The sequence below is a fragment of the Dama dama genome, chromosome 9 (assembly GCF_033118175.1).
Source record: "Dama dama isolate Ldn47 chromosome 9, ASM3311817v1, whole genome shotgun sequence".
NCBI lineage: Eukaryota > Metazoa > Chordata > Mammalia > Artiodactyla > Cervidae > Dama > Dama dama.
Window position 1 is genome coordinate 87,495,198 of NC_083689.1, and position 14,070 is coordinate 87,509,267.

The 14,070-nt window shown below is 40.4% G+C and overlaps 1 protein-coding gene and 1 non-coding gene across 2 annotated transcripts; both read left to right on the forward strand.

Annotated features, from left to right (window-relative positions):
* Window positions 1-1,014: 1,014 nt before the first annotated feature.
* Window positions 1,015-3,267, forward strand: LOC133062665 (cytochrome c oxidase subunit 7C, mitochondrial). Its single transcript, XM_061151965.1, has 3 exons — window positions 1,015-1,202; window positions 2,007-2,135; window positions 3,058-3,267. Exons 1-2 carry the CDS (start codon window positions 1,128-1,130, stop codon window positions 2,121-2,123), a joined length of 192 nt encoding a protein of 63 aa, XP_061007948.1. The 5' UTR covers window positions 1,015-1,127; the 3' UTR covers window positions 2,124-2,135; window positions 3,058-3,267.
* On the forward strand, window positions 2,896-2,958 carry LOC133063019 (small nucleolar RNA Z39). Its single transcript, XR_009694330.1, has one exon. It is a non-coding gene; the product is annotated as a small nucleolar RNA Z39 (small nucleolar RNA).
* Window positions 3,268-14,070: the final 10,803 nt, after the last annotated feature.

Genomic DNA, 14,070 nt, shown 5'->3' on the forward strand with positions numbered 1-14,070 from the left:
TAGAATTTATAGGATTTCGGCTTGTTTCCAGTGACTTTTACTATCTTAACTAATTTTACCTAGGAGGGAAAAAGACGAGTTTATGATTAACATTGTAATTGACAGAGAAGCAGAAATCCTATTGATGACATATGGTGATGTTTGGTCATTTTTGTGATTTGAACAATGTTCATGTTTTGTCTATGTTCATATGTAATAGAGTGATCTTATGTTCTTGAGCCATCACTTTGATGGGCATGTCCTCTTAATTTGCTTAGGTTCAGCAGAAGAGGACCAGCTCCTAGTCCAGGCTGGCCAGGATCACAGGCTGTTTTCTCTTCCGCACTCCCAACACGTGACACTAATGCTGGCCTTGAGTTTTCTCTGCCCTCTCTCCCTATTTCTGTTCCATTTAGTTCTCTATATTTCCAAGGGGGGCTTTCCTTGTGGCTTAGACAGTAAAGAATCTGCCTGCAATGCTGGAGACCCAGGTTTGATCTCTGGGATGGCAAGATCCCCTGGAGAAAGGAATGGCAATCCACTCTAGTATTCTTGCCTGGAGAATTCCAGGGACAGAGGAGTCTGGGGGGCAAGTCCGACAGGACTGAGCAACTACACTTACTTCCAGTAACCCTTCCCTTGGCATTTCAACTCAACGTTCTCTCTGAAATCCTTTGCACTGCATATTATTTGATTATTTGTTGTTATGCTTTCTTCACACATCTCAGAGTAGTAGTGCAAATTAGAGACACTTAGCATATAGTCACAAAAAAAGAAAAGGGAGAGGTTTATTTTCCTTTTCCATAAACTAGAACACACGTAAACTGCTTCGTTAACGTCAGTAAAATCGTTCTAGAAACAAGCCTAAAGAACTCAGCTCTAAAAGAGTCACTGCGAGAATCTGCTGCCAGACTACGTTTCCCACAATCCTTCAGGGCCGACAAGGCGCCTCGGTGCTATAAACTACAATTCCCACAATCCTCGGCGCGGCATTTTCTCGCGTTTTCCGAGCACTGTGCCGCATTTCCCATCTTCCCTTTCGATTCTTACACTTTGGGGAACAAGGTCGTGAGGAAGCAGCGAGGGTTCTGTGGCCGCCATTTCTTCCGCCTTCAGTCTCGATCTTTTGTAGAGCTTCCAACAGCGCTATGTTGGGACAGAGCATCCGGAGGTTCACAACCTCTGTGGTTCGTCGGAGCCACTATGAGGAGGGTCCAGGGAAGGTTAGTATGGAAGGGGCCTGCTTCGTTGGGTAGGGGGCACTTGGCCGCGACGGACTGAACTCCGAGGCGGACTGTGTGCCGTGAAGAGAGAAATGGGAAGCCAGGGTTTTGAGTTGGGACGTCGACTAGCTTTCCGCTTTCCCCAGAGACCCGGGAGAAAGTTCAGGAGTGTGACTGCGCGCTGTAGTGTAAATGAAGCCAGAGGCCTTGTCTCTCTCTAGCGCTCCCCCCATTTACCCTAGTGCCCTTCAAAATTCGGGGGACCTTAGAGCCTCTGACTGCAGGTATTTTGGCTTAAAACCTAGCTAAAGGTCACCGGCTTCGAAGTGAAGGTCATTTGAAAACTCGGGATTGTGAGGGCCTATGGTGTGGGGCTAGTCTTAAACTAATTGACGAAATTAGAAGTATTAACCGTCTTTGAGGTTGGTTTTAGCTTTAATTATAAATAGCTTCAAGCGGGTAGTTAGCTGTAACAGCCACCTGGAGTTACCCTGAGGCCTAGAAAGGGCGTAGAGAGATAGAGTCGAAGAGGAAAGCCAGGAATTTTTTTTTTTACCGTCTGGTGTTTGCGGTGAAGGTCAGATGATTCTAAAGATGTTTAAAAGTGCTATCTATGGTTAAGTTGCTCAGTATTCCATACATAGCAATGGTGGATCAGGATTGTTCCAGAGCTCGAGTATTTGACCAGACATATATAACCTGATTATATAAAAATTAGCGTTTCCTCTGTACTTATTTTTAATCTGTAAAATCAGATGGTTTGAAGTTCAGTATTTGTTGTTTGTTCTGTTTTGTTCCCAACAGAATATACCTTTTTCAGTGGAAAACAAGTGGAGGTTACTAGCTATGATGACTTTGTTCTTTGGGTCTGGATTTGCTGCACCTTTCTTTATAGTGAGACACCAACTGCTTAAAAAGTAACCCATGAGACAGGTAAATTTAATGGGTTTATAACCTTCACAGAAGTTTGTCCTTTATTCCTTTCTTCCCTTAACCACCCACTCCGTCAAAATCACAAATACACCCAAGTTAGGTGGGCATGTTACATTGGTGGAGACCGGTTAAACCTATAGACAAACATATCTTTGCCTGAAAGCCAGTGTTTATTGAATACTGCTGTTTTTAGGCACACCTAATATTAATAGGCTCAGATTGCTTCCCAGGCAAGACTGTGAGGTGTTAACGTGATTTAAGACCAAAAAAAAAAAAAATGTCAACTTGCATAGTATTCCTTAGCTAGCGGTGGTCATCAGGATTTCTATTCAGGCAGTCTTGTTCCAGAGCTGAGGTTCTTGACCAGGAAAAGTTCTAGTAAACTGATTTAATGTTCATCTGTCTTGAGGGTGGTATATGTTAATCTGTACATGAAGGAATCGTGTGTGCTGCAAGATTAGTAGAGTCCCTGAGTAAGAAGGAAATGGCAAACCACTCCAGTATTCTTGCCTGGAAAATCACATTGACGGAGGAACCTGGTGGCTACATTCCACGGGATTTCAAGAGTCAGACACGACTGAGCAACTAAAGCACCACTGAGTGAGAAGATTAATATTGTAATTAGAATTTTCATAAAAAAATAACACTCTAGGAGGTTCTGTGGGTTGGTTGGAATAAATTCCAGAATATACTTTAGAAAAGAAGGACTTCACTTGTCTTAGTTTAGAAAAGGGAGATGACTTATCCAAGCCATTACTTGCTGCATATGATGAAGCAAATCAGTATGAGTAAAATCATGATACTGTAAACGCTTTCTGATGCACCAGTCATAAATTGAAGGACAGACAATGCATTAATGAAACTGCATGATTTCTATTAAATGAGTTTTAAATGTCATTAATTTTTTTGTTTTTATTCACAGATAGGAAGAGGAACATATTAAGAGGTGCAGTCTCTTAAAAGGATCAAACCCTTGAACTCAGCATCCTAGATACGTTTGTAAATAAACTTATGGCATAAATCCTTATTGCCTCTTCTCTGAAATATGGAACATGATAATTGAACACGTGCTTACATTTTATTTGGGTAATAATGCATTATTAGTTTCTTAATTAAATATGTATTTGATTTAGCTTGTTTCTTGGTCTTAAATTCTGATTTTTTTTTTCGTTTCATGGGTCAGAAATTTGTCGGCAATTCATTATAAAAGAGAAGTGCAGACTTATCCTGTGATTTTTATTTTAAAGGGAGGGAAAAAAAGATATGTTTTTAATCTTTTTTTTTTTTTTTTTTTTTTTGCTTTGAAGGAGATTCACTTTTCTCCATGAGTGATAATTAGTTAAACATTAGGAAAATCAGTAGTGTATGGAGATTTAAGTTCAGGATCTTCATTTTCTTCCTCTGTACCATAACGTTGAAATTTTTGCTTTCATAGATGTGCTATTCACCAGTATTAGTCTTGTTTAGACTAAAAGAATATTTGAAATGAATTCTAATAGCATGTGAGATAATAAAGGAAATACTCCCTTTTTTTCTGATGCTTTGACTAGGAGAAATGGGTTGTGAGATGGCTCTGATTAGTAATTGTATCAGTGATAAGTCATAGTATTCTGTGGTTGGGGAGATTTTCTGTATAACATGAAGGATTCCTACCATTTTGAATTTTTTGTTTGAATCATTGGTAAATTACAAATTTAGCTGTCTGGGTTTTCTTGGTGGAAAGGGGACTAGAGCCTCCTTCCTATTTTGAGATTCATTGAGCTATATTAAACATTTTACATCCTGGCAAGTCCTAGGACCTGCTTTTTTTCTCCGCCCCCCCCCCCCCCCCCCCAATTTACAATTTGTATCAAGAGCCAAAGGTAACGGGTTTTATTTTACAGCAGGCTCAATGTAGAAAATGTCATTTATTAGATTTGTCTTTTTGAATTAAGTATTTGAGTGGTATACCTGAAGGAGAGAAAAATTGCCTTTAACTCTCCTGAAATAGTGCAGTTTACCCAATCCCCGTAAAGGACTTCAGTGGGCTGGCTCTTAGTATGGGAGTATATTGAATGATAGAGACTAGACAACTTTTTAGTTTTTGTATTGATGTTCTCCAGAGAAACAGCCAACAGCATGTGTCTATAGAGAGATTTATTTTAAGAAATTGGTTCTTGGCACTTGTGAATTTGTCAGGTCGACAGTCTGATGGGATAGACTGAAAGCGGGAGACACAAGAGTTGATGTTCCAATTGCAAACCATCTGCTAGGAGAATTTCCTCAGAAGTCCGTCTTTTTCTATTAATGCCTTCAACTAATTGGATGTGGCCTGCTCATGTGGAGAGGAAGTGTTACTGAAACTGAATGGTAATCTCAGGAATTCCCAGACAGTTTAGTGGTTATGACTTGGCATTTTTCACTACCCTGGTCAGGGAACTAAGATTCTGCAAGCTGCGCAGTGCGGCTGAAGGGAAGAAAAGAACTCTCATCCCCAAAAATACCTTCACAGAAATATCCAGAATAATGTTTAGACAGATATCTAGACACCCTTTCTCAGTCAACAACGTAAAATTAACCATTGCAATTTCACAGAAGTGTGTGATTCCATCCAGTTTAATCTTTTAAGTGTTGGCTTGAATTTTTAAAACCACGACAATTTTTTTTTTTCAATTTTATGTATTTTCCTCCACTGGTTTTCAGAATTCAAGCTGATATTTAAAACCACAAGATTCCCATAAAAATCCAGATTCTCTTATACAATTATGAGCTAAATGGGCCTGTACATATTTAGTGAAACTGCTAGGCCAAGTGTACCTTATGCAGAGGCTTCCCTAACCAGAATACCTGGGTAGGGAGAGGAGGGATTTTGGTTGGGGACTGCAACCCATTAATCATTTTTGTAGGGAGCTAATATTTTTGGTTACATAGTAAAGTTTTGGCCATCCTAGTGAAAAAACCTATATTTTGCTGTAGAAGCAGTACATATGGACTAAGGAATAAGATTTGATTCAAAACCAGGCTTGACCATGTTTCAGTTCAACTAGAAAGTATCTGCTCAGCTCTCGTATATGAAAAGTAACTATTTTAAGGTAGTTGTAAAGATTAAAATAGTGCTTAATTCCAAAATGAGTAGATGGAGGAAAGTCTAGCTACAGTTACAACCATCTGTCCAGCAAATTTGTGTGTGTTCAACTGTGTCCCAACCCAGGGATTAAACCCTCTCTTCTGAGTTGCCAGGTGCATTCTTTACCACTAGCGCCACCTATGAAGTCCAACAATACTTCAATCTTAGTGATGTCCCAAAATGCCTGGAGTCGTGGATATAAGTCTGATAATGTATCACCATCAGTAAAATTGGCTTCCTTGATAGCTCAGTTGGTAAAGAATCCACCTGCAATGTAGGAGACCCAGATTTGATTCCTGGGTTGGGAAGATCCGCTGGAGAAGGAATAGGCTACCCACTCCCGTGTTTGGGGCCTCCCTTGTGGCTTAGCTGGTAAACGAATGCACCCACAATGTGTGAGACCTGAGTTTGATCCCTGGGTTGGGAAGATCCCCTGGAGAAGGGAAGGGCTACCCACTCCAATATTCTGGCTTGGAGAATTACATGGACTGTATAGTCTGTGGGGTTGCAAAGAGTCAGACACGACCAAGCAATTTTCACTTTCATCAGTAAAATTATAGCTCCTTAGCATGGTATTCAGTCATTTTTCTGGTTTCAGTCACCCTGGATGATTCCTCCCTCTTCTCCCAAACAATACACTTAGGTTTCCAATACCCTGTAAACAGCTTCATAATTGCCTTGGCATGTACTGTAATCACTGATTCTTACCTCCTGCTTTCTTTGTGACTCATAATAAAGAATATGCTTGCAATGCAGGAGATGCAGGTTCAATCGCTGAGTCAGGAAGATCACCTGGAGAAAGGGAATGGCAACCCACTCCAATATTCTGGCCTGGAGAATCCCATGGACAGAGGAGCCTGGTGGGTTACAGTCCCTAGGCTCACAAAGAATTGGACACAACTGAGGGACTTAACACTTTCATTTTCACTTTCCTATCTTCCATCATTGTGTGTGTGCTCAGTCATGTCCAACTGCAACCCCATGAACTGTAGCCCACCAGGCTCCTCTGTCTATGGAATTTTCCAGGCTAGAATTCTGGAGTGGGTGCCATTTCCTACTCCAAGGGATCTTCCTGACATAAAGATTGAACCCACATCTCCTGCATTGGCAGATGTCATCTAGGAAACCCTATTTCCCATACCAGCTTGTAAATTTTGGAGACCAGGGAAGCTTTTATTTATTCATTTGTCCTACATATATACTTTTATGTGATCAGTAAACATTTATTGAGTAGATTATTGAATTGAAGCCAACAGTAGCAAATTTACCTTAAAACCCAGGCTTTCTAGTCTGTACACAGTGTTTTCTTCTGAAGAAAAATGAATTTTTCCCAGGTAACTATAGAGTTCTCCAATACAGTTGTTGCAGACTTGGTGAGTTTAAGCTCTTCTGCTAAAATGTAACTCAACTATGTCACTGACCACACTGTTTAGTCCATCTGATGTTCTTTGTAGGTACCCTTACTTGATTTACATTCTGGCCATAGCTGTTAGTCCTGTTTGAGACCAACATTTTGAGAAGCATTGGCTTAAAGGATTAGGGCTGAATATTGCCCTTTGTTAAATACATAGAATGAGCAAGAAACTTGCTCATTGCTTTCAGCCCCTGGAGTTTGAGGATTGTTACTGCAGCAAAGCTTAGCCTACCCTTTGTGAAATATTGGGTACCTCGTAAGATCTTGAAAAGGATTACTGCTCTATATCTCTGAATCTTTAATTGTAAAATTCTTTGTCAACTCAATATTATAAGGACTCTTCCAACTGGAAATGAGTTGCATTTATAATTACAAAGATGGGTATCATATGAAAGCATGACTTGGTAGTAAGGAGAGATCTCTTTTCAGCCATTCCCATGTGTGGACAAGGGTCAGAATGGAGGTAAATAGTTGTCAGTTTTCAAAGTGCTTTTTAAAGCAGCAGTTTTGAGTAGCTATCTACGAGGCATTTTCACCATGTCTCTCATTTTGATGGATCCCAATTACCCAATGGGCACCTTTGTAAAAAAGTCCCTTCTTCCAGGTGGACACAGCTTCATGCCAGAACACATTTGCCCCCTTGTCCAATCACCTTCATTGTATATTGTCCACTGAAAAACAGTACAACTGCATTTCTGTATAAAATCATATCAAATTTGGATTTTTCAGCTAAAATTCACCATTTGCCAGTTTTCCCAGATCTGACAAAAGACATATTGCAGTAATTGATACTGAATAATTATTTAAGATTTTAATGGCTCTATATTGTGGGTCAGCTGGTAAAGAATTTGCCTGCAACACAGGAGACCTGGGTTCGATCCCTGGGTTGGGAAGATCCCCTTAAGAAGGGAAAGGCTACCCTCTCCAGTATTCTGGCCTGGAGATTCCATGGACTGTCCATGGGGTGGCAAAGAGTCGGACACAACTGAGTCACTTTCACATCATTTAGGATAAACTTTATGTATTTTCTTTGTTGGATTCCAAAACTTGCTACAATGCCAGGTAAATATTAGGATTTCAACAGCTGTATTTAGATAGATTGGAGACAGGATGACTATCAGTCTGGTTTAATAGCATTTCCCCAGTATATGAGGAGCCAGTCAAGGAAATTCTTGATGCCTAGTAACAGGAGATGATCAATTAAATATCTATGTATTGATAAGCTTATCAGGCTTACATCTTACCCTTCATTGGTTCAAATTAATGCAATCAACAAAATTCTTTATGTTCTGACAGCTTTGCTCAATGCAGTTATATCTATAAATTATAATGAATGAAATCTCTTCATGCTCAAAAATCAATCACTTTTCTCAGGCAGGGTGTGTATTAAACTGAGTCATATGAAACTATTTCACGTTTTGAGCTATAGATGGCAATTTTCGATGGTTCCATGATCATAATTTCCCTTCTTAGCTACTGGCCACTCATAAAAGTCCTTTCCTCCATATACTTAACCTATCTGAGAAACCATGGATTTTCCCGCCACCAGAAATTTAAGTGGGTTGTGTACACTTCCCTGGTGGCTCAGACAATAAAAGCATGTGCCTGCAATGCGGGAGACCTGGGTTCAATCCCTGGGTCAGGAAGATCCCCTGGAGAAGGAAATGGCAACCCACCCCAGTACTCTTGCCTGGAAAATTCCATGGATGGAGGAGCCTGATGGGCTACAGTCTATGGGGTTGCAAAGAGTCGGACACGACTGAACGACTTCACTTTTTTTCTTTTCATACACTCCCTATGGGCTTCCCTGGTGACACAGAGGTAAAGAAACCACCTGCCAATGCAGTTAAATCCCTTTGATCCCTGGATCAGAAAGATCCCCTGGAGGAGGAAATGGCAACCCCCTCCAGTATTCATACCTGGAAAATCCCAGGGACAGGAACTTGCAGGCTGCTGTCCATGGGGCTACGAAATAGTTGGATGTGACTCAGTAAACAGCAACATATACTCTGTATATAGCAGAACTGAAACTGTTTAATCTGGGCATCATCATTATCAATTAAAGAACAAAATAATTTGAAATTCTTAAATGCTGCCTTTTTCCCTAATAGAGCTTTGGGGGACTTTGCTCTCAATTACAATACCAGCAATACATTTTGAGGCACAAAATTGGATGAGTACAGAAAGACTCTGGCTCACAGTGCTTCCTGGTGTGGAAATTGATACAAATTATCTGGGGGCGGGGAGGGAATGTTAGAATTTTAGAGGGGAAATTCTAGATATCTCCCAGGTTATCATAGAATAAAGAGAACTTCCTGCTATAGACAATGTGGCACTCTCAAAATTCCTATGTTGAAACCTGATCCCTAATGTGACAATATTTATAGGCAGGGCATTTGGAAAGTGATTACATCATGATACTGGAGTTCCATTTAGGGAATTAGTGCCCTTAAAAAAGAGATCCCATATGAAAAATTAAATCCAAAATTAGTCAGTCAACCAGAGGGGTTCCCAGGTAGACTAGTGGCAATGGATCCACCTGCCAGTGCCAGAGGCACAAGAGACACGGTTTCAACCCCTGGCTCTGAAAGATCCCCTAGAATAGGAAACGGGAACTCACTCCAGTATTCTTGCCTGGGAAATCCCAGGGACAGAGGAGCATGGTGGGCTAGTGTCCACAGGGCCGAGAAGAGTTGGGACACGACTGAGCAGTGGAGCATACTCACAGACCAGGAGGAGCTCTGCCAACCTATGGCAGCTGAGCCCAACAGGAAGATGAGCCCCTTTCTTTCCTGGCAAGGACTCAATTATAACCCTCCCAAATTCCTTTCAGTTCAATTCAGTCACTCAGTCATGTCCGACTCTGTGACCCCATGAACCGTAGCACGCCAGGCCTCCCTGTCCATCACCAACTCCCAGAGTCCACCCAAACCCATGTCCATTGCGTCGGTGATGCCATCCAACCATCTCATCCTCTGCCATCGTCTTCTCCTGCCCTCAATCTTTCCCAGCATTGGGGTCTTTTCAAATGAGTCAGCCCTTCACATCAGGTGGCCAAAGTATTGGATTTTCAGCTTCAACATCAGTCCCTCCAATGAACACCCAAGACTGATCTCCTTTAAGATGGACTGGTTGGATCTCCTTGCAGTCCAAGGAACTCTCAAGAGTCTTCTCCAACACCATAGTCCGAAAGCATCAATTCTTCAGTGCTCAGCTTTCTTCATATTCCAACTCTCACATCCGTACATGACCACTGGAAAAACCATAGCCTTGACTAGACAGACCTTTGTTGGCAAAGTAATGTCTCTGCCTTTTAATGTGCTGTCTAGGTTGGTCATAACTTTCCTTCCAAGGAGTAAGCATCTTTTAATTTCATGGCTGCAATCACCATCTGCAGTGATTTTGGAGCCCAGAAAAATAAAGTCAGCCAGCACTGTTTCCACTGTTTCCCCATCTAGTTGCCATGAAGTGATGGGACCAGATGCCATGATCTTAGTTTTCTGAATGTTGAGCTTTAAGCCAACTTTTTCACTCTCCTCTATCACTTTTATCAAAACGCTCTTTAGTTCTTCACTTTCTGCCATAAGGGTGGTATCATCTGCATATCTGAGGTAATTGATGTTTCTCCTGGCAATCTTGATTCCAGCTTGTGCTTCCTCCAGCCCAGCGTTTCTCATGATGTACTCTGCATGTAAGTTAAATAAGCAGGGTGACAATATACAGCCTTGATGTACTCCTTTTCCTATTTGGAACCAGTGTGTTGTTTCATGTCCAGTTCTAACAGTTGCTTCCTGACCTGCATACAGGTTTAAATCCTATTATATAGAACAATTGAAGCACTATGGACTGTGGAGTTACATAATGTATGATCAAGCTGCTCAAGATGGTTATTTTCTTACTCTGTACTTCCCCTGCCTGACCTGTGCCTGCTTCACCTATAACCCTCCTCACAATACTGACCTTCCCACATGCTTGCCTCCTGTGGCCCCAGCTGCTGATTGTTCTTATCAAAGGGGTGGTGAGGGGTGTGCTCTCTGCTGATTTCCCTGGCAACTAATGACCCAAACTGTCACCTATAACTGGCAGCCTCCCATTTCCCCCAGGAGCAAACACTGCCACCATGCCCTGCCTGCTGTTCACTGCACACGCTGGGGTGTAGCTCTCTGACCTTGCTTCAGGCATGTAAGCTCCTCCATCCATTAAACCATTGATGTCTTCATCCCGGATTCTTCCATCTTAAGGCTGAGCAAGTGCAGGCCTTGTAAGGCTGCAGTGTGCGGCCCAACAGAATATATGGAGTAAAAGAATCAGCAGCTTCAGGTGAGGTGAATTACAAAAGTTTTTCCTCAGAATTCACTCAGTAAGTAAGTAAGTAAGTGTTAGTCGCTCAGTCGTGCCCGACTCTTTGCGACCCCATGGACTACAGCCCACCAGGCTCATCTGTCTATGAGATTTTCTAGGCAAGGATATTGGAGTGGGTTGCCATTTTCTTCTCCAGGGGATCTTCCCAACCCAGGGATTGAACCCAGGTCTCCTGCACTGCAGGCAGATTCTTTACCAACTGAGCTACAAGGGAAGCCCTCAGAATTCACTCACGTAGCGTGTAAAGACAAGAAAGAACTGACAATGATGAAAAGTGTCCCTAGTGACTAGCGTAGTCGTTGGTAAACAGTAAGTACTCAATATTTGTGGAAGTGAATTATATTGAAGAATATTCCAAATATAGAAATGAGTGTCAATTTAATTTAAGATTTCAGGAAGTGTGAAGAGGACTTTGGCTTAACTGAGTACCCTAAAATGAGACCAGATAAATATGTGTGGCAAAGAGGAAAGGCCTTGGTGGGGTGGGGATGGGAACCAGGAGCAAGGCTGAAGTGGCAACTTGAGGTCTAGGACTGATGGTGGGTGTCAGCTCTTTACAAAGCTGAGCTTGTGGGTTACAAGAGTAATATTAATTTGTCACTACCTGCCTGATGGCCTAGTAAGAAGAGAAACTGGAAAGAATAACCAGGAAGAAGTAATCTGAGGGTTTAGTTAGGGTTAGAACACGAAAAGTGGAGGGGTATTCAATATAAGATAGCTTCATAATGAAATACAGGAAAATAATGCTTCCCATTGTTTCCAGTTGTTTTGAACTTGTCATATCTACCTGCTTTATTAAATTCTTTAGCAATTCTGTTATACCATGTACCTGTACAAAATGCAAAAACTGAGTCTTTACATTGTGAATTGAGAAGGAAATCAGAATACAAAGTTCTCTAAGAGGCCAGTCAATGTGAAAAGTATTTTGGTTCTTCTATCTCTACAGTTAATTAATTCTGGTCTTAAAATCTTAAGTTCTCAACATTGTAAGACCTGTGGTAAAGTCTTTTGATGTCTTGAATACTTAGCACTTTCTCTGGCATTATAAAATAACTTTATAGTACAGTTAATCAAGTGACAGTAAGAGGCAGTACTCTACAGAGAGCTCATTTTAATATTTAATAAGATGAATGTTGAACTCTAAAGTTTAAGGCAGTTCTATTTGCATATGTACATAGGATGTCAGTACTCCATCAAAGTGAAACTCTAGTACCCTTCCCAAGGCATTGCTTGACAGACATTCATTCATTCGTTCCATTCAGTGTCTATTTAAGTCCTGTGTTTTAAGGTATAGTTAGTGATCTTTAAGAACACTATGTAAAGCAGAATTAGCCAATCACAGAAGAATAAAAACTGTATGATTCCAATTATGTGAGCTCTCTAAAATAGTCAATTCATAGAACCAGAGAGCAGAATGGTGGTTGCCAGGGTGAAAGGGGTGAGGGGGAAATGGGGAGTGCTAGTCGATGGGCATAAAAGTTCATAAAGGTTAGTAAGTTCTAGAGATCTATCATAGAACGCTGTGCCTATAGCTAACAATATTGCACACTTAAAAATCTATTAAGTGGGTAGATCTCAATGATATGTTCTTACTATAATAAAGTAATTTTTTTAAAAAATTAAAAAAAAAAGAAAAATACTAAGAGGAGCAAGATGATATTTCCCATCTTTCAGGAAAGATAGATACTTATGCACATGAATACAAAGTAGGATAGAATAAGTACTGGAAATAAGGCTCAAAAAGGACTGTGAAAGCATTGGGGAGCTGGGAACCTAGGGTATCTGAGACAATTTTGTGGAGTTTGGTTGAGCCTTACAGTATGGGCAGAATTTGAGGTCATAGAGATATGGAAAATAGGATGGGTCATACAGGTATAGAGCATATATTTACATGTATTGATATAGATAAACACACATACATATATTTATATAGAGGTTTACATGTATTACACAGATATGTTTATTTATAGGAAATTCCTTAAGCATTCCTCTTTAATGCTCAAGGTAAACTTTTTGTTTATTTTACAGGTGGTTTAAAGCAATGCAGAAAGATATTACTTAGGTATAAACATTAAATCTCAAAATTTGGAATACTAAGCCACTAAGCTCTGGTTGTTATGACAACATATTTTGTATAGTTTGTAAGCAGTGATGATAGACTCCAAAAATATCACATTGTTAGAAGGAGTCTTGAGACAAAACTGTGGACTTCTGTGCCCTGGAATCAAACTGATCTTCAATTTGCAAATGTGAAAAACTTACAAAGTACCAAACAGAAAAACATGTTAAGAGAATTTTAAAAGGCTAAAATTCAGCTTCTAAAATGTATACTATGAGAAATAAAACTGATCATTAATAAGGAATTGAAGCAAGAGTTGCAAATTTAGAAATAATTTTTGGCCACATTTGTTTTTATTTTGTGTCTATACTCATAGAAATATATATCTTTGAATTGCTCTCAAGGATAATTTAAGCAGACACTTCAGTATTTTAACTTTTTAATCTGTGTGTGTGTGTGTATGTATTCACATGTATATGTCTTATACTTATTTCAAAAGAATGAATAAGAAAATTGATGGGTCTCTGAGTACATTAAGAATTTCCTAGGGAAGGGAGACTATGGTCTGAAACAATGAAATATTGTAATCACACCTAGGATGTGGTAGAAACAAACTAGTTGGTCATTTCAGACTGTGTTTCATGAGAGGTATATACCAAGAGGTATATAGCAGGGTCTTTTTCTTTAGAAAAGCCCCTGATGCTGGGAAAGATTGAAGGCAGGAGGAGAACAGGACAGCAGAGGAAGAGCTGGTTGGATGGCATCACTGGCTTAATGGACAGAAGTCTCTGCAAGCTCTGGCCGATGATGAGGAACAGGGAAGTCTGGCATGCTTCAGTCCATGGGGTTGAGAAGAGTCAGACATGACTGAACTATTGAACAACAACAACAGATATACCAATATGATGACTGAATGGGTCCAGAAACTAGACATCACATTTAATCATTCAATTGTGCCATTTTATTTGTGTTCAGTTCAGTTCAGTTTGTGTAG